The 20098-nt window shown below is 56.8% G+C and overlaps 1 protein-coding gene across 5 annotated transcripts in view; it reads right to left on the reverse strand.

Moving 5' to 3' along the window:
* Window positions 1-20098, reverse strand: part of LDB3 (LIM domain binding 3) — a 70300-nt gene that overhangs the window by 49417 nt on the left and 785 nt on the right. For 3 of the 5 annotated variants that reach the window (XM_010380485.2, XM_030940606.1, XM_010380487.2), the window contains exons 3-6: window positions 9615-9766; window positions 8996-9071; window positions 3096-3118; window positions 1515-1718 (exon numbers count right to left, since the gene is read on the reverse strand). In XM_010380485.2, the coding sequence (XP_010378787.1) occupies window positions 1515-1718; window positions 3096-3118; window positions 8996-9071; window positions 9615-9766 (455 nt within the window). Of the gene's footprint in view, window positions 1-1514; window positions 1719-3095; window positions 3119-7337; window positions 7697-8995; window positions 9072-9614; window positions 9767-20098 lie in introns of all 5 variants that reach the window. The other 2 variants (XM_010380484.2, XM_010380486.2) reach the window with 1 other exon arrangement.

Below are 20098 nucleotides of genomic sequence, written 5' to 3' on the forward strand. Positions count from 1 at the left end.
TGTTAACAGGAAATCCCTGTTAGCTCTTGGGCTTAGGCAGCCTTGTTTTTCTGGGTACCCATGAGCTAATGCTTGTGTTTTTAAACTTGCATGGTCATATTTTCTGCTTTGAATGATGGAATTCAATCAACCTTGCCCAGAATTACGCCAAGAGCAGCAGCTCTGAGCCTTGGGAGTTTGACTTGAAGCTCTAGGACAGGTGACCTCTGCCCCCTGGTGGCCTAGAGGAAGTACTGCATCTCCAAGAGGGTCCCAGGTTCCTCAGTTCCAGCAGAGCCTAGGGAGCCTACACTGTTCCACCCTTGGGGCTGGGGAGCCTGCCCTTTATAACCTGCATGCATATCACGGCCACAAGGGCTGGGGTCTGGAATGGCCAAGTGAAACTGGGTTCTCTGGGACTTTTTAATCCCTCCATCCCTCTTATTATATCTGTTTTCCTTGCTTTGGAAAAAAACATCGCTGTCATTTCAAGACTTTTTGCCTTGAATTGCTGGGGGATCCTGGAATTCTTATCCTGACCCAGGGATAAGATGTTGCCCAGATTGAGAATCAGCCAACACAGTGGTATTCTCAAGTAGAAAACAGTGAGGAACTGTGTGTATGTGTGTAAGAAAGAAACAACAGATAGACGGACACACACACACAAACACACGAGAGAGACAGAGAGAAAGAGAGGGAAAGGGAGAGAGAGAAAAAGAGAGCAACAAGGAGGAAGACAGAAAGAGACATACAGATGGAGATACAGAGACACGCAGAGAAAGGGAGACACAGAGACACAGAAAGGGAGACAGAGACACAGAGAGGGAGACACGGAGACACACAGAGAGAGGTCTGCCTGCATGAATGTTTGCATTGCTAACATTTTTCATTCACAAATGATTTTCAGCCAACTCTTTCTTTACCAGCCCTTGAATTCCCCAACCATAGCTAATGGGCGAACTCCAGGAACCAAGGATGTCTTAAATGCCACTGGCCTGAGGCCGGGCTTCCTCGGGCAAAGAGGAGGGGATTGCTCCCATTCGTGGGACTGATTGCCAGCAGTACTGTAAATAGCTGCTCGCAGACCCCTTCCAAAACCAGAAACCCAGCCAGTGTGTTTGAATCAATTCTCAGCGCCGGAAGAACCTGGCAACGTCCCCCTCCTTAAAGGACAGCTTCGCTGTGAGAGGCCTGGGGGCCTCCAGGATGGTCCCCTTGTTAAGAGGACTGTAGAAGTCTCTTCTTAAGCCAGCCTCCTCAAGAAGCCTGGGAAAATGCAGAGGCTGTGAAAAGCACTTTGAGAAGCCACCATTTTCTGCATTTCTCCACCCTTCTCCTAAAGCTGACCATGGAGAGGGTCTGAAGGGAGGATACCCACGTTCCAGAAGACCCTGCTGAAGGCTGGCTCCCCTCCAAGGGCCATGCCCCCAAGAGGTCCAATGTGAAGGAAGAAAGCTGGTCCTGATGGCGCCCAATGGCCCAGACCCCTCGGGCTCTGGAGGCGCTGAGTGGTGGAGGAGGAGGGAGGCGCTTACCCACTGAAGTCACTGCCCTGGGCCTGGGCCTGCCCAGCGATGGCGTCCATGATGGCATCCTGGGAGTACATGCTGATGGGCGTGTTGTACTGTGCATGGATGATGGTGGCCTTGCCGCCCAGCCCCTTCACCTCGATGGGCTTGTGGGTGGACAGGGCCGAGTCCTTCAGGGCACTGGGGTTGAAGCGTTCCTGGTAGTCGGCGCTGGGGGAGGAGTGGGGGAGTACAGGCAGGGATGGGGAGGAGAAAAGGGCAACAGGTGGTGGTTACATGGGTGGCCAAGGCAAGGGCTGGGTGCAGTGGGTGTCGAGAGAGATCTCCCAGAGCCGAGGCCCTGAACCCCTGTAGGCTGCATAAGTCTCCCAGTGGTGGGTGGCCTGGGTCTATTCAGGAAAATCCTTGGTACCCTCCCCCAAAGCCCAGTGCAGAAGGTTTTCTTTTTTCTTTCTTTCTTTCTTTCTTTTTTTTTTTTTTTTGATACAGGGTCTTGCTTTGTTGTTCAGGGTGGAGTGCAGTGGTGTGATCTCCACTCACTGCAGTCTCAACCTCTCGGGCTCAAGTGATCCTCTCACCTCAGCCTCCTGAGGTAGCTAGGACCGCAAGCATATGCCACTATTTTTGTTTTTTTTTTTTGTAAAGACAGAGTCTCACGATGTTGCCCAGGTTGGTCTTGAACTCCTGGCCTCAAGTGGATCCTTCTGCCTTGGCCTCTCACAGTGTTGGGATAACAGGCATGAGCCACCACTCCTGGCCATAGAAGGGTTTCCTTGACCATCTTGGCATTCCCAGATCCCCTGCAGGGCCTGGCTGAGCCTGAGCTCACTCCCAGGGTCTGCAGGGGCTGCCAGGCACAGAGAGATCTCCCACCACACACAGCAGGGGAAGCGGGGCATGGGGCTGGGGGTAGGGGATGGGAGCAGCAGCCCAAGCTGAGTCCAGAACGCCCCAAAGGTGAAAAGCGGCTCCACTGGCACCCACAGGGATTCTGAGCAAGGTTTCTCCATGAAGGGGCTCTTCCTGCAGGCCACCCTCTTGGTGGCCCAGGGCTCTGCTCTTCCAGACGCTTCAGGGAATGTGCTTCTTCCTCAGAGCAGGGCTCCGGCTGCCCAGGCCCCCTCAAGTCCAGTTTGCTGAGTGGCTGGCCATCCTCTACCCACAGGAGGCTCTTCCCTCCAATGGATAATTGTGCTCCCCGGGCAGACAAGATCCAGTGCAGCCCTTCTGAGGGGTCGCCAGGACAGAAAGGTCTTCAGGCTCACACAGGCCCAGCAGCAGCACAGCCTGTGCCCCCTTCCCCCAACCACCGTCACCAACCCCAGGCGCATCTTAAGCAGCTGCTGCAGCAGGAAATTGGGAATGAAATTAGAACCATCGAATGGAGCCCCCACTCCCACCCCCAAATGCTTCTACTCCAGCTTCACACACATGCAGGCTCACCCAGGGGCACAAGTGCACCCCACTCATACATATGCACACACATGTACACATGCCAGCAAGCACACCCTATCCACATCAGATACACGCAGACACATGCTGGGGCTGGCACGCAAGCGCACACACATGCTGTCCTTTGATACTAACTTGGCTGGAGAGTTGGCTACCACCTGGGGAGGAAAAGGGCAAAGAAGACAGGGTGGTCAGAGGAAGGCTCCACCAGGGGGAGTTTGAGCGCCGGGGCCATCATCAGCCTGGTCATTGTGGAGGCAGAACCAGCCCAAACCACACTGGGTGAGGAGAGCAAGGAGCGAGGAGGGAGAGCTCAGAGCTGGGAGTCGCAGTGACTGGGACCCTCGGTTTGGTTCAGAGACTGACACAGCAGTATTTCCCTCTTGGGCATTCCCCAGTGCCCTCTGCTTTGCCAGAAGAAGTGTTTTCTTGTCCATCTTCAGGGACACTCATACCACATACATGAATCCCCCACATACAAACCTGGCTATAGATCCCAGAGAGGAAGCTGCAGGTGGAGACAGGACCAGCTGTGGCTGCTATGGAAAAGGCTGAGGCCCAGGGGCCTCCCTGCCTGTCAGCATCTCTGGACTAAGAGTCTGTTTTGTGGGGGCAGCTCTGGAATTCTGTCCTGAGCAGGCATTGCAGTGGTGAGGGGGCAGGGTGTGTGCGGGGTTACCTATGCCCCCAAACCTGGACCTCCTCTCCCTCCCAGAAGAGACACAGGCAGCTCTGGCTGCTCCTCTTGGGGTATAGGGGAGTGGGGTGCGCAATCCCCAGGGGCCATTCCTAAAGGCCCCTTGGGCCAGCAATGAGGCAGGATGGAGGAGCAAGGAGGCACAGGGAGAAGTGTGAGCTTAAGGCTTTTTTTGTGAGATGGAGTCTTGCTCTGTCGCCCAGGCTGGAGTGCAATGGCTCGATCTCAGCTCACTACAAGCTCTGCCTCCCAGGTTCACACCATTCTCCTGCCTCAGCCTCCCGAGTAGCTGGGACTACAGGTGCCCACCACCATGCCCGGCTAATTTTTTTTTTTTTTTGTATTTTTAGTAGAGACGAGATTTCACTGTGTTAGCCAAGATGGTCTCGATCTCCTGACCTCGTGATCCACCTGCCTCGGCCTCCCAAAGTGCTGGGATGACAGGCGTGAGCCACCACGCCTGGCCGAGCTCAAGGCTTTCTGAAGAAAAGCGCCCAGCCGAGGCAGCCCAGCTCGGACAGCACAGTGAGAGGCACTTCCTCTCACTCTGACCTGAGAGTGAGCCTCCCAGAGCATGGTCTCTGTAGGGAAAGCAGTGTCTGTCCCGTGTTTCTTTAAATGCAGATTCCCTGCAGTGGCAGACCCTGTGGCCAGTGTCCGTGTCTGGGGCCTGTGAGGGAGACAGTGTGGAAGGTGGGGGGCTCTGTCCCCAAACTCTGCCATCTTCTTGAATCTGCCCAGTGTGGGCTCTAGCTGGGGGAGCCTGGGCCCCAGCCGGCCTGACCCTGGTCATTTGCAGCCAAACCCTGGGGAGCCAGGCTCAAGTCAGTAGTCCCCCGTCCCAGGGAGTGGCACAGTGGCCCCTGCTCTGCCCTGGGCCTGCCACTGCCTCAGAACTGATAAAATTCCCTCTGTCCTCCCAGGCTTAAAATAGCTGCAAGTGGAGCTATATTAGGAAAGGGCCAGCAAGGAGCCCCATTCCTTCTCCATTTTTGGCCAGTGCTGACAGCTGCAGGGTCATTTCTTGCCCTGACCAGGCCAGGACCCCCTGCAGAGGGCAGTGTTTGCCTGGCAAGTGGGGGCTGCCTCTGCCCTGCCTTGGCAGCCTGCTCCTTCTTTGGCATTGATTTCTGCCTCCTGCTCAGTTTCTCCCACCCAGGACCTGGGGCTGGGATGGCTGCAGCAGACACATCTGAGAGGAGCCAGTGCCTGGGTCTTGGGGCAGATGAGCCAAAGATGCAAGACCTACCCAGGGGCCCTTGCACTGAGTGGCCTGAGGGACACTGCCCTTCAGTGCCAGCCCCAGAAGGGAGGAGAAGAAGGGGGCTGCTGGGATGCCCATGCCTGTCTGCCCTTGCACCACATCTGTTTCTCTCTCCTCTTTCCAAGAGGATACGAGCTGCCAAGGAATTGCACTCCAAGCCGCCCAGAGGAGAGAGCAGTGGAAGGGGCTTCCTTTTGGAGCCAGAGAGGACAGAGTTCAAGTCGTGACCCTGCCTCTTCCTAGCACTGTGTCTCCGGGCAAATTACCCATCTGTCCCAGCCTGTTTCCTAATTCTAATTCTTGAGATGGTAGTGCCTACCACACCGGTGGGTTGTGCAGACTGAGCAGGTCCTGAGTCTAAGGTGCTTAGCATGGGAGCAGTGTGCCATGGACAAGCACAGGGATTAGCCTTTGCTGACCCTGTTGCTGACTCAGCATAGGTGGTGGCCTCAGCTCAGCAGAGGTTGCCCTAGGTCAGAGGCCAGCGCAGGTCAGAGGCTCCAGCCCTTCCTGCTGGCATTGCCCAGTACAGCAGCATCAGCTTTTACTTTGGATGAAGCACCCACTGCACACCCTCCCCTAGCCCACCATCCCTTGGAGGAAACGTCAGACTCTGCTGCTCTGAGCACCAAGTAATAATTTACACATTCATCAGGGTCTGGGCAGCCCCTGCACCAACAGCAGAGTACCTTAGGCACTATGGGAAGCAGAGGTGGGCCTGGCCCCTCACTTCCCTGAGCAGGTAGACAAGTCCCTGTCTCAATGCAAAGTGGAGTCAGGCAGACCTGGGTGCCAGTTCTGTCTGCCACTTACTAGCTGTGTGACCTTGAGCAAATTACTTGCTCTCTCTGAGCATCTATTTTCCAGCTATAAGATGGCGAAAATCATGCCCACCTCTGGAGTTAGAGAGAGAGTTGTGTTAGAGAGAGTTGCTGAGAGATAAGGCATGTGGACTGTTAGCTGGTCCATAGCCAGAGTGCAGGGTCACTATGGGGAGACAGTATCATCATTGCAGGTGGGTCTCCTGGGAGTCCCAGGCCACCAGAGGCTGACCTCCCTGCCTGAGGCCAGCCCCTGGAAAGGACCAGGAAGACCTACCAGCCCAACAAAGGTGGGACAAGGAGGCCATATCTGTTCTACTATTCCCTGAGTTTTCTGGCAAAAGTCCTTTGCTGGGGAACCTTGGGGGCATATATGACTCTGTCACCTTGGCTAAGGGAAGCAAGCCATGTGGTGCCAGAGGTCAGCTTCACTGAGGATTCCAGAAACAGCTGGGGAGCTAGGGAAGCTGAGGGCCACAGGGAGCAGTGATCTGATGGGGCACAGGTACCTTCTGCTGCAAGGGCAAAGGCAAGGGCATGGGCTTGGGCCAGACTGACTGGATTCCCACTGTGACTCTTCTGGGTGGCTCCAGGCAGTGATGATACCAGGTGTCATGCAGTGAGTGGGTGACAGACAAAGCTCAGAGCTTTACAAGTGTTAGGTCCTTTATCCTCCCAATAACCCTGAGACATGGACAGTGTGATTCCTCCACAATTCGGAGGAGGAACACTGAACCACTAGGCTCTACTGCCTTGACTCAGCCTGCCCTGCCTGGAGAGGGCTACACTAATTGCACAGGGTGGGAGAAGAAGTTAGGGTGAGAGAACAAGCGTGAAGGGCTTGGAGCTAACACAGGCCCAGTATGGGGACTCTGATCCCTTGGTCCCTTCCACAGTGTCCCAGTCCCATGTGCATTTAACTGCTGTGCTCCCAGAGTCCCACCAGCTAGACCTTGGGGGTGAGGCTGCTGTTCTCCCGCACAGCCCCTTTCTCCCTGGGATGCTGCTTCCTCGCCACCCCACCCTGGCCAAGGTCACTTCTGCAAACCCGCTCCCTGCATGCCACTGCCAAAGAGTCTCTCCATACACAATTCAGGGGCTCCCTCCTCCAGGCAGCTTCCCAGACTATTCCTAGTCCCAGAGAACTCGCTTTTCCACCTCTCAGCTCCCCGCTGCTCCTGCCTCCTTCCCCCCAGAGGGGTGGGGATCGGCGCATAGCTCTTGAAGGAAGCAGGCTGCGCTGTGCTGTTCTGGGGGGCGGCCTAGTGAAAAAGTTTTGGAAGTCAGAGTCTCCTGCATTCAGGACTCGCTCGGCCACATAGTAGCTGGACAAACGGACTGTGACTTAACCTTCTCTGAGCCTCAGTTTCCTCCTCTGCAAAATCCGACATGTCACCCCAGCGTGGTTGGTCGTATAAATTGCTGGCATGCCTGGCTCATGGCAAACGCCACAGGATCATTGCTGGCCTCATGGGCTCGGGGCTGGCTGGATTGGGGCCAGTGCCTCGCTCTGACCACCTGACCAGGTCTCTGCCGAGCACCGAGGACCCAGGTGGCCCAGGCCACCCGTGGAGAGCTACACGCCCGTTACCTACCCTCCTGGGAGTCCGACACCCGAGGCCTTCCCTCGGAGGCTCATCTGGTACATCTGAGCCATCTCCCTCAGGGTCTCTGCCGAGTACAGGCCAATGGGGTTGTTATATTGCCTCGGCTGGCTTGAGCCCGGCAGGGCTTTCGGGCCGAGTAGGTCCCGGGCCCCGTCCGGGCTGGTCTTGGCCCTCAGTCTGACCCGCGGAGGGCCAGGGTCAGAGGCCTCGGCGAGTGAGGAGAAGGCAGAGGGCAGGGAGAAGGCAGGGCTAAAGGTAGGCCTGAGCTCCGGGGTGCCTGGGCTGGCCCTCGCCTCAGGGCTGGGGCTGAGTGCCACCAGGCTGCCGTTCGTATCCAGAGTGGGGTCCTGGCACACGGCAGGCCATGCAGGGGAGAGAGAAGAGAGCAGTTAGAGGCTACACGCATCCCAGCGCTCCTGCGTGGACCTGAAACAGATACGTTAGTGCGAGCCCTGCAGCCTGAAGCCCAGAGCATCTGGGTGCAGCACCTGGAGGGGAGGATGCTGGTGGAGGAGCAGGCAGGCACATGGCTCCTGGCCTGGCCTGAGGCTGGCATCCAACTAGGCAGAGTGCCAAGCCCTGCGCGGAAGCCAAGCCAAGCTTCCTACCCTCAGGGCCCGAGGAAGTGGGTATAGGGGTCAGGGGATGGCCCATTCTGTGTCTGTTCCCCCTGCCCCTGAGAGTGGCTATCCAGTGGGCACAGCCCAGACTCCTGCTCCACTGACCCCACACTGCCAGTGAGATGGGGTCCCTGGGCTGGCTGTGGGGCAGGTGGTGGGGAGGTGAGGAGGGAAGCCGAGGAAGTGGGTAGCTGACATTTGGGCCCCTCAGTCCACCTCTGTAAGCATCTCCCAAGCAGCTCTCCACCCACTTTCCCAGTCTGTGACCTACTGCACCCCTGTCAGCCTCTTTTTCTCCCCTCTCCCTACTCCCCTGCCCAATCTGCCCCACTGGACATTTGGGGTCACTATCAGCTCACATAGAGGGAGAAGTTGAGCAGGGAGCCCTCGGGGGTTGAGCTGCTTAGTGGGGCCTTGGGAAGGGCCCAGGCAGTGGTGAGGTCTGGAGCCAGGGCTTGGCCTCCCTTCTCCCCTGTGCCTGCCTCAAAGGCCATCACCAGCACATCCTAAGGGCTACAGGGGCATGCACTTGGGAGGGGCAGGTGGGTAAGTGGAAACCAGAGGGAGAGATCTGGGTAGGGGAAAGCCTGTAGCCAGCACGCCCCTCCACACCTGGAGGTCCTCCTCAAGCTGGGCCTCAGCCACAGTCACCCAGTCCTGGCCCCCTTGGCAAATGAGGATCAGAGCCTGGACACTCGTCCCCTGCCTGGCCAGGAAGGTGACCCCTCTCCTGGGAGCACTGCTGCCCAAGCTAGCTTCTATCGGCGCAGCCAGGAGGCATAGCAGAGGTGACTTGCACCCAGGCAGGCATTCATTCCCACATCCAGTGTTCAAGAGGGGCTTGAAAGTCTCTCCCGAGGGGCTGCCTCACTTCCCCAGGGTCAGCTGCAGCAGCGACAGGGATGGGGCAGGGCTGATCCCACAGCCTCTTCCCAGTTGGGCCAGCCAAAGACCAGGCAGGCTGGCCAGGGCCAGAACTCCAGGAACCAGGGCTGAGTGGACCCCGCCGCCGCAGTCAGCACCTACCTTCTGGTGGGGGATCACTGGCAGAGGGGACTGGACTGGGGGTGCTGTCGTGGAGATGGGAATGGGACGCTTCGATCTGTAGAAACCAGAAATGAGACCAAGTGAGGAAGTTGCCCCTGGGGCCAGAAGCTCCTGCCTGGGCAGGGCTGGTGAGGAGAAAGAGACAGACAGGCAGCTGAGTCAGAGGGCTCCAGATCCACTGTCCACCCCACGGGCTGGATCTCCCCAAGAAGGCCCTGGGCCGGACAAGGATGGAGAAGTCATGGCCCCTGGGCACTTTGGCCAGCATCCATGGGCCCCTGCTATGTCACTGGGGGCTGCCTGGGCAAAGTGGAAGCAGGGAAGACCTGCCTTCCAGGACCAATGGCCCACATATGGGCAGCACCAGGACCACCCTCTCAGCCTTATCTGTAAAGTGAGGCAGTAATGTCTGCCTCTAGGTGCTTGACAGCGACTTGGGCCCGGTTGTTCCTCTGGCCCAGGGCTGTCCTTATCTTCCTGCACAGTTCTGTAGCCCAGGGCTAGGCCCACTCAATTGCTATGGGACTATCCCTCTTTTGGCCCTGCCCCATGCCCACACCCAAGCCTCCGCCCCCTGCTCTGGAGAGCTCCCACCTACTTCTGCAGGGTGAGGCTCAAGTTGTAGCTGGCAGACTTGATCTTGTTCTGGGCTTCCAGGTGGGTCATGGTGTCTGTGTTGACGCCGTCAATGGCCACCACAAGGTCACCCTGGCTGAGCTCGGACTGGGCTGCCTTGCTGCCTGGTGTGATCTGATTGGATAGCAGAGGTGAGGGGTAAGCATAAGGAAGGTGGTCCTGAGGAAGGGCCAGTCTTTGGGGGAAGAGTCACCTGGGAGTATTCAGCAGAAGCCATCATTTTGTTTTTCATTCGCTGCGGCCAGTACCAGCTGCTCACCAAGCCTAGTTCCTCTTTCCGGCACATGACTACCACATTGCTTAGAGCTTTGTGTCTGACTGAGGCCTTGGGACTAGCTCTGGCCCATGGAATGAGGGTGAAAGCAATGTATGCCCTTCCAGGTCTGTCCCTAGCAACCATCCTTGTGATCCTGCACACTCTCTGCTTGTTGACTGACTGAATGCAGGGCATGGTGAGGAAGAGAGATGGTTAGGGAACACTGTGTTGGACATTGCATGAATGAGAAACTTTTGTCGTGTGGAGCCATTAAGGTTTGGAGGCTGCCTGATATGGTGGCTCATGCCTGTAATCCCAACATTTTGGGAGGCTGAGGTAGGAGAATTGCTTGAGGCCAGGAGTTTGAGGCCAGCCCAGGTAACAGAGCCCAGACCTTGTTTCTACAAAAATAAAAATATTTGGCAGGGTGTGGTGGTGCATGGCTGTAGTTCTAGCTACTCAGGAGGCAGGTGAGAGGGTCACTCCAGCCTAGGAGTTTGAGGTTACAATGAGCTATGATCGCTCACCACTGAACTCCAGCGTGGGTGACAGAGGGAGACCCTGTCTCTTAAAAGTTTGCAGGCGGCCGCCAGGCATGGTGGCTCACGCCTGTAATCCCAGCACTTTGGGAGGCCAAAGTGGGCGGATCACAAGGTCAGGAGTTCGAGACCAGCCTGGCCAATATGGTGAAACCCCGTCCTATTAAAAATACAAAAATTAGCCAGGCGTGGTGGTAGGCACCTGTAGTCCCAGCTACTTGGGAGGCTGGGGCAGGAGAATCGCTTGAACCCAGGAGGTGGAGCTTGCAGTGAGACGAGATCGCGCCACCGCACTCCAGCCTGCGCGACTAAGCAAGACTCTGTCTCAAAAAAAAAAAAAGAAAAAAAAAATTTGCAGGCAGCCAGGTGTGGTGGCTCATGCCTGTAATCCTGGCACGTTGGGAGGCTGTGGCAGGCAGATCACCTGAGGTCAGGAGTTCAAGATCAGCCTGGCTAACATGGTGAAACCCTGTCTGTACCAAAAATACAAAAGAATTAGCTGGACCTGCTGGCGTGTGCCCATAGTCCCAGCTACTCAGGAGGCTGAGGCAGGAGAATCACTTGAGCCCTTGATTGAACCCAGGAGGTAGAGGTTGCAGTGAGCTAAGATCATGCCACTGTACTCCAGCCTGGGTGACAGAACGAGACTCTGTCTTAAAAAAAAAAAAAAAATGCAGGCTATTTGTAACCTTGGTTAGCCTCTTATAACCCCTGCACCCTGCAAAGCTATGGAGCACTTTTCAGAATCCAGGAGAAAAGAGAGGTGCAGGAGCTAAGATACAGCAGCATCCCAGAGACACTGCCAGGCTGAAAGGCAGGATAAATGCATCTACTCAAAAGCATCTTAGTGCATGGTGCTTTGTGCTACCTGGCAGATGTGGAGACGGTGAGGTAGCCGACAACCCTGCCTGGGTGAGCAAAATTGGCTGGGAAATGGGGCAGGGCTTAGGGTTCTGTAGTTGGTGTCATACCTCCAGAAGGCGGGGTGCAGGTTTGGGGGCCAGTTCCCAAACCCTGAGCCCCAGTAACATCACAGAACCCCAGTAACATCACAGAATGTTACATTCTGGAGGCCCCATCTTCAGTGTAACCACACAGAATGCCACTGCAACTCCACCTTGGGAATTCCCCATGGGATCTCAGGAAGGCCACACCTCCTGGGACATTACTTGGGATGTCATGATGGCTCAGGCTGCACTCTTGGTGACATCATGCACGATGCCAAATTCTGCACGCCTGGCATCCAGTAATAGCACACTGAATGCTGTGGCAGCCCTACACACAGTGATGTCACATGAGATGCAAAATTCCAGAGGGTCTAATGATGTCACCTAAAATGGCTTGATGGCTGGCCCCTAGAGATCTTAGCAGCCCCACCCCTACAGATACCTCATGGAATGCCAGAGACTCTGGCTGTCCCCCTGTGACATCATATGGAATGCGCTGGCCCCTGCTAGTATCACATAGAATGACTTTATGACCTGACTCCCACCACACCATGTTGGAAGTCCCCAACCCCCACATCATGAGGAGTGCCACGCGGGCCTGGCCTTCAGTGACATCACAGGAAAGAGGAGGCTCTGGACCCCATCCCCCCAAGCTGTGGCTGGAGGTGTTCCTTGGCTTTGCCTCCCAAACATGCCCACCAGCCAGTCCTCTGGGCCTCTCTGGGTACATCCCAGTCACTTTCCTGGCTATAACCCAAGGACCAAGCCAGCTCCTAGTGTTGGCAGAAGCTAGATTCAGGCCAAGGCCTGAGAACCATCCTAGAAGGAGCCCAGAGAGGCTCTGGGGACAGTCCCTTGCCCCAGGTGCCAAGCCTGGGTGGGCCTCTCGCCAGGCCCTGGGCTTACAGACATGGATGGAAGCTCCTGCCAGTCCCCTCACAGGGAAGCCCCTTCCAAACCAGGATGCTCTGCAGTCACTAGTCACCAGTGTCCAGCCCATTCCCAGATGGGCTCTGCAGATGCAGCCCAGGAACTGAGATGTTTCTGCATGACCACATTATGGGTCACAGAAACACTGCCCTACACCACATGGGTGATAACAGCAAGACCAGGACAGCCCTCTCCAATGGCTGTGAACCTGCCATTTCAGCCCTAGGGGCTATGGTGCCCTTTTTTTTTCTTTTTTTTTTCTTTTCTTTTTTTTTTTTTGAGACAGGATCTCTCTCTGTTGCCTAGGCTGGAGTGCAATGGCGTGATCTCGGCTCACTGCAACTTCTGCCTCCCGGGTTCAAGCAATTCTCCTGCCTCAGTCTCCTGAGTAGCTGGGACCACAAGCACACGCCACCACGCCCAGCTAATTTTTGTATTTTTAGTAGAAAGGGAGTTTTACCATGTTTGCCAGGCTGGTCTTCAACTCCTGACCTCAAGTGATTCTCCCGCCTCAGTCTCCCAAAGTGCTAGCATTACAGACATGAGCCACCATACCCAGCCTGTGGTGCCCTCTTAAAATACTGGTCACCTTGTGTCCACACGCCCCTTTCCCAGCCCTGGAATCTGCAGAGCCTGGAAAGGACAATACAGAAACAGACGCCTGGACCGCCAGGAAGCCACAGCATCTGCTTTGCAAAGTCCAGCCTGCCCTCCAGGCTCCACAGGGGCATCTTAGAGCTACTTGAGATTTCTTAAAATACACTTAGCCCTTACCCCCAAACTCATTGCCATAGCTTCTGTTAATGACAGGAGTGTGTTGCTGCCTTGAGTGTAGAGGTGAACAAAGGGTAAAAACCAACATCAGCACGGGAAAGCAAAACAGTTTTCTAGACTGAGAGGGGACTCCTGGGGGCAAGTTGAGCTGCCCAGCCAGGCCTGTCCTGCAGAAAATCGACTTTCCCTACTCCTCTATGTGATCCCCAACATTTTATTATAGACATTTTTACAGATTTCTAGGCAGAAAAAGTAGAAAACATTCTAAAGTGCACACCTGAACACCCACTACCATGGCTGTACCATAACATTTCACTCTCTTTGCTTTATCACACTCCATCCCTCCACATCCACCAGTCCATCTCATTCACCAGGCATTTCAAAGAAAGCTGCAGGCACAGCATACTTCTGTCCAGGGCAAATTTTGCAATGCCTGTTCTGTCCTAGTGAACTGCCCATGGGACTCCCCCACAGCAGGACACTCCCACAGCAAGGCTCTCTCACGGCAGGGCACCCCCAAATGCTCACGTACAGAGAAGGGGTTGTACCCCTGCAGGGCTGGGTCACTGCAGACCCCACGCAGGAGGGCCACGACCTTGGTCACAGAGGAGACACTGACAGGAGAGATGGGAGTTGTGTCCAGAAGATCATGATGATAGCATGAGCAAGGGCACCAGAATGACGTCCAAGAGAGGCGGGGGCCAGATCAGCAGGGCCCTCTGCAGGGCCATCTGACTGTCCTCCCTCTGGAGGTGCCTCAGAGACATCTTTCTCCCACAGGCGTGGGCCAACTGGCACCAGCCTTCCCCACCAGGTCTCCTCACTTCCCCTCACCTGGACCTGCCTGGCTCTCCCTCATCCTCAGGCATGGGCTCGGGGGATGCTTGCTAGCAAGGGAGAGCTCAGCCTCCTGGGGTCTGGTCAGTAGCCAAGCCTCTGACCAGAGGGGAGTGGCTGAGCTGGATCCCCTGCCTGGCGCCTCTCCCATGCAGCTGTGTCTGCTTGTCAGGGCTCAGCTGGCCTGGCCTTTGGCTGCCCCGAGCAGGGTCCAACATCCCTCAGGGTGGGGGCTGGGGGTGCTGATATCCTCCTCTAGGGAAGTGCTCCAGGCAGGATGGAGGCAGGCACCCTATGGATGACCAAGAGCCATCGGATGCCTTCACCCCACCACAGGAGCAGCCTGCCTGGGTGGGTTGGAGGGGGGCACCCTCAGACCCTTGCCCAGAGCCCAGGGCTTATGGAGAGTGCACTCCATTCACGATGCTTCCACATCACTATTGTCTGACTCCATCCTCCTCTTTCCTTTCTGTGTTTCAGAAAGGGCCCAAAGCACCCAAATCCTTGGAGCTGCGGTTTTTTTCTTTTTAATCTTTCTATCCGCCTTTGAGCATTTAAATGCCTCCTTTGAATGAGCATTTCATTCCCACTTCACATTTCAGTCTTCTTCAGCCAGTGGGCCCCTCTAAACCCTGGAAATCCAACCCTGGGCACAGCCTAGAATGGCCTCAGGGTGGAGCACCAATCTCCTGTCTCCAAAGCCCCCAGGAAAGGCTGCAGGTATTTGGAGGCCAAGATCAGCCCCCTGTCCCTAGGAGCCCTTCCGCCTTGCTGGGCCAACGTCTTAGGGCACCCCCAAGTGTAGCCCAGGGAGAGCTGGTGCCAGAGCCACCTGTGAGTGCTGGGGGCTGGGGGCAGGGAGGCAGCAAAGGAGGAGCACAGGTGCCAGTATGGGCCGGGCCCCAGCTTCGGTGCCAGCCTCCAAGCCCTCCAGTGTCAAGAGAGAGACAATGCCTTTCTCGGGATTCTTGTGAGGATTATGTCGTTAAACATATGTCGTTATGTAAGGAGGGTGCAGAGCTAAGAGAGTTTCAGGAAAACTCCCAATCCAGGGAGGCACAGTGCTGACCCCATCTGCTACCCCCAGAAGGTGTGAGGCTGGCTGGCTGCATCCCCGGGCTCTACAGGAAACAAGATCCACAGCTGGCAGAGGGTGGGGCTTGAGGGGCCAGCCCTGGCTGACCAGTTCTGAGCCAGCCTGCTGGCCCTAGAAGGGACTGGGTGTCAGGGGGAGGGGAGGAAAGTTCTGTACAGGGTCCAGGGGAAAGAAGGCGTCAGTGAGGCTTCAGAGGCACCCATGCCATCGGCTCCTATTTCCCCAGTTCTCTGGCAGCAGAGAGAGCAGCTGGGCTCTGCAGACATTTCTGGCCATCATTCACTCCCAGTGTTCAAACCAGGCAGGCCCCTGTCTTCCTCCCCTTCTAGATCTGCCAGTGTAGATGTGGTGGGTGGAGGCTGGGGCAGGCGGCAGATAAGTAGGAAGGGTTCAGCAGCTCCCCCTTCCCACACTCCCAGGCTGCCTGCTTGGGTTGGGGTGGGTGGGGCAAAGTGCATTTTCATTGTATGATTAAATTACTGTCTTGCCCTGCTCTGCTGCCTTCCCATCTGGCCTCCCTGGGGTTTTGCTCATGCTCACCCTCTCACTGCAACCTTCTGTCTCCCCATGGTCCCACTCCCCAACTCCACCCTGGCTGATAAATAAGCGAGAGTCTCCTCAATGCTCAAAAAGCCTCTCCCTGCCTGCCTGGGTGACTCCAACTGGCTCCTGTCATGTCCCCTTTCTACACCTCCAGACTCCTCCAGGAAGTGACCCACACATCCTGCCCCCAATGCCACTGCCTCCTACCTGCTCACACACAGCCATCTGCCTTTGGCCCCACTATTCCACGCATATCAATGACCTTCTGTGTCCAAAGCCAGGGGTCACTGCCCCCCTCTAACTGACCACACCTCCCCTGGCTTTCCTCAAGTGTCTCTTGAGTCTTTCCTGCCTCTCTTCCTCCTGTCCAGGTCCACAGTTCCATTTGTGGCTTGGGTGTGCCCCTCAGGGGCACTGGCTTTCAGGGGCCCCCAGCAAGGCCCATTCTTGCCTCCAAGGATGGTTCCTGGGCAGAGGTGGAGCCTGGTCCCAAAGGGGTGCCAAAGCTGTGTTTGAGGGCAGGAGGGCTCGGCGTGGGGGAGGGTCTTTGCAGTCAGGGGCAGCCTCTGGATGAGAGGGGATGATGTAGAAAGGGAAGGAGACTCAGGGAATTGGGGAGCTATCCCCCAGCAGGGCCTGGCCCAGTCTTTCTCAGACAGCCCTGAAGTCCTGACACTGGCTACCCCACAATGCCTGTAGCCCCGGAGCCCTGGGGCTGCTCATGCAGCTGCTCTTGCACGGTGTCCTGGCCTGGAGGCCTCCAAGGGTCCCACTCATTCCCCAGAACCCAGCCAGCCTCATGTCCTCTCCTTTTGGATCCCTCACAGAGTTAGATGCAGTTCTGAGCATCAGGGAGGACCTGGCCTGGGGGACCTCTAAGAATACATTCCCCAGCTGTGAGCCTCCGAGCCTCCGGCTGCTTATCTTCCCCTGCTGATAGATGGATGTTGCCGGGGAGGACCCTGCCAGCCCCACAGAAGCCCTTGGAGGCTTGCCTGACCTTCAGTGCAGCTATAAACAGCATGGCCTGTCAGCACTGCTAAGAGCTGCCCAAGAAACAGCACTGCGTGCTCCAGCGGCCCCGAAATTCCAGGCATTGCTGGCACAGCTACCCCAGAATAGTCTCAGCCTGTCCCCCTTCCTCTCCCCAGAGACCCTCTGTCCTCAGCATGTTCCCACCACAGCTGGGAGAGTCTGATAAATAACTGGAACCGAAACCCACAGAGGAGGAGAGGCCTCTGGGCTGGTGCTCCAGGTGAGCCTGCAGGCGGGGTGGCTGAGACCCTAGGGACAGAGGGCTTCCAGTAGAGAGGCAGGCCCCTCCTGGGCCCAGGCTCAGCCCCCCAACTCCACCAGTCTCACAACTTGTCCCGGTAGACAACAGGTGGAAAGTTTTCATAAGTGCCTGTTAGAAAGAGCTCCCACAGGTGTGGAAGGCATTATTTATTTATTGATGTATTTTTGAGATGGAGTCTCACTCTGTGAGACTGGCCTCCCCTGTGGTTCTGCTCATGCTCACCCTCTCACTGGAACCTTCTGTCTTCCCATGGTCCCACTCCCCAACTCCACCCTGGCCGATAAATAAACGGGAGTCTCCTCAATGTTCAAAAAGCCTCTCCCTGCCTGCCTGGGTGGCTCCAACTGGCTGTGCCTCCCCGGATTGGGAGTTTTCCTGACTCCCCAGACTGGAGTGCAGTGACACGATCTCAGCTCACTGCAACCTCTGCCTCCTGGGTTCAAGCTATTCTCCTGCCTCAGCCTCCTGAGTAGCTGGGATTACAGGCATGCGCCACCACACCTGGCTAATTTTTATATTTTTAGTAGAGACAGGGTTTCACCATGTTGGCCAGGCTGGTCTCCAACTCTTGACCTCAAGTGGTCTGCCCCCTTGGCCTCCCAAAGTGCTAGGATTACAGACACGAGCCACCACGCTCGGCCTGCTATCCCCATTTTAAGGGTGAGAAAAACTGAGGCTGAGCAGGTAAACAGACTTCTGAGGCGACACAGCTGAGAGCAGCAGAGCCTAACAAAGCATACTCCTCTTCCCCAAGGTGGGGGCATGAGAGGCGTGAAGAGGCGAGACCCCAGACCATGGTCCCAGCCTCTGGCCAGCTGCCAGGGCAGAGTCCGGGCTGGGCCTTTGGAGCTGCTCCCTCTCTGGGCTTCTGCCCCCTCCCCACTTCCTGGAGAACTGGCTGGGGTGGGGTGAAAGGGCAGCTCATGTTGCAGGCCCAGCCACACCTGTCCAGGATAAATAAAGGCATTTCCCCGCCACCCTCCGCTCCCAGTGTCCCTCTTGAATCCCCTTCTCTGTGAGTCCGCAAGAGGAGACCCTCTGAAGGGAGGCCTTGAGGGGCTGCTGCTGCCCCAAGGTTGCTGCCATGGACCCCTGGGAGCCACCACCCAGCCTGCAGGTGGTCTGTGTCCCTCCAGGAGGAGCTGCAGCACACACCTGCAACTGAGAGGGGACAGGTCTCCCCAGTGCCTTTCTAGTAGTCCCAGTCAGAGGGGTGAGCAGGCCAGCATGGGAGTTGGGGTGAGAGGACACAGGAGATCCACCCATGGCCATCCCTGTCCTGTGAGCAAACTCGAGCCTCAGTTTGCCAGGCTCTGAAGTGAGGTAACGATCCCAGCCTCGCCTGCCTGCCTACCCCACAGGGTCACACACTCTTGCCTGTAGTGCCCTATGGCACAGGCTCAGGTCCTGGCTGGGGTGGGAGTGGAGTTCCTCCAGAGAGCTCTGGCCATGCCTGCCCCGTAGGGGGATGTCCCTGGTGCAGAAGGACCCTGTGAGCCCCAGCAGTAAATCCTACAGCCCTGGTGGCATGGCAGGGCTGTGTCCACAAGGCCTGCCCTGCCAGCGGCCCGGAACCAGGACACAAGCCCAGGCTATCAGCAGCCCACCACCAAAATTTCTCAAGAGGTTCCAAGCCCTGGGAAGGGCTCTAGTTCCCAGTCCAGCCTGCTCCACAGCTCAGGTGATTTGGGGCATGCCCCTAAAGGAAGCCGAGAGGCCATCATGCCCATCCCCCAGTGCCCTGCCTGAGCTTTGGGTTCTATTTTTAAAAGTCCCCCCAGTCATTGGATCCAGCACATCCCTGTATACCCCCTCCCCGGAGTAAGGACATTCCTCCTGCTATCTAGCTTAAGGCCTCTGGGCTGCCATTTAAGCCCCTGGCTGGCTGGGGCCAGGTGGCACATAGACCCTGGGTGAAGTCATTGGCTATCCTGAGTGCCAGTGAGCCCAGTGCCAATTTGCACCCATAGGGATAGGGCAGGGAGCACCAGCAGGAGGCCTGGAGATGGTGGAGCTCGGGGAGATGTGGGCTCAGTCCCAGGCAGGGGAGGCCACAGGGCCCATGAGAGAGCACACAGAGGCTTCACCTTGTACAGGAAGGAGTCCTGCAAGCATGGGGGTGGGGAGCTGTGCAGGGCAGTGGGAAATCCACTGGGGCTCACATGCCCACAGGTCGCCACCTCATGCAAAGTGTGCAAAGCTGTGAGTTTCCAGGACCCTGTGGTCTCCAGGGCAGTAGATCTGAAGGGGTGGAGTCTCCAGGTTAGAACAAGCCACATCTCCAACTGAAGGATGGAGGGCAGGGCCTGTTCCCTGCGCCAGAGCCAGGCCAGCACCCACCCTGGAGGCATGTGGCCTCTATGGCTATTATAAGGCTCTCACGGCATCCCTGGGTGGGCCTTCTACTTCTGGGGTTCCCCCAAGACCCATGGAACCAAAAACAGAGACTACTGGTGGCGTTGGCTCCTGACCCTCTGCCCAGGCTCCCTGGCCCCTCTGCCAAGCACCTTCAGGCCTTGCCCACTTCAGTGCTTCCCCTCCAACCCCTTCCTCCAGCCCCCAGGCCCAAGGCAAGTCCCAAAGGCCCCAGAGAAGAAACTGGCCCCTTGTTCCCCTACTGGGCAGTATCCCAGATACCCCTGCCCACCCACTACCCTCCGGTGACAGCCTGGGAGCCTCCCCCTCCTGCCTTGTGACCAGAACAGCATGGCCAGGGGCTCAGCCACCAGGCAGGGTTGTCCTAACCCTGTATGCCTCACAGTTCATCCTGAGCCTTATGGTCTTCAGCCCTGGGTCTACCAGTGCCTTGCTGGGGAGTCTCTTTGTCTGACGTATACTGACGGAGTGCCTACTACGGTCTAGATGCTGTTCCCCCATCAGTCCCTGTTCCTGGAGTGCTTCCTTGGGAGCATGGCTAGCTTTCTGCCTCTCTGGTGTTGCTGTCTCCAGCCAGGCAGTAGAGTTACTCAGACAACCTGATGTTCTGTATCATCTGCATCAGGCCATGCTGCTCCCCATCACAGACACTGCAGGACAGGGGGCCATCTCACCAGGCCCCAGAGCTTGTGGGGAACAAGTCGTGAGACAGACAAAGCAGCCACGGTGAATGGGGAGGAGCGCCCACCCCATGAGCCAGGGTGCTGATGTCTCAAGTTTGGGATGGAGCGGGTGCCCAGTACTCAGTCCAGCCCAGCCCCACACTCTGACAGCAGGACAGTCAAGGTCAA

This window comes from Rhinopithecus roxellana, chromosome 11 (assembly GCF_007565055.1).
Source record: "Rhinopithecus roxellana isolate Shanxi Qingling chromosome 11, ASM756505v1, whole genome shotgun sequence".
NCBI lineage: Eukaryota > Metazoa > Chordata > Mammalia > Primates > Cercopithecidae > Rhinopithecus > Rhinopithecus roxellana.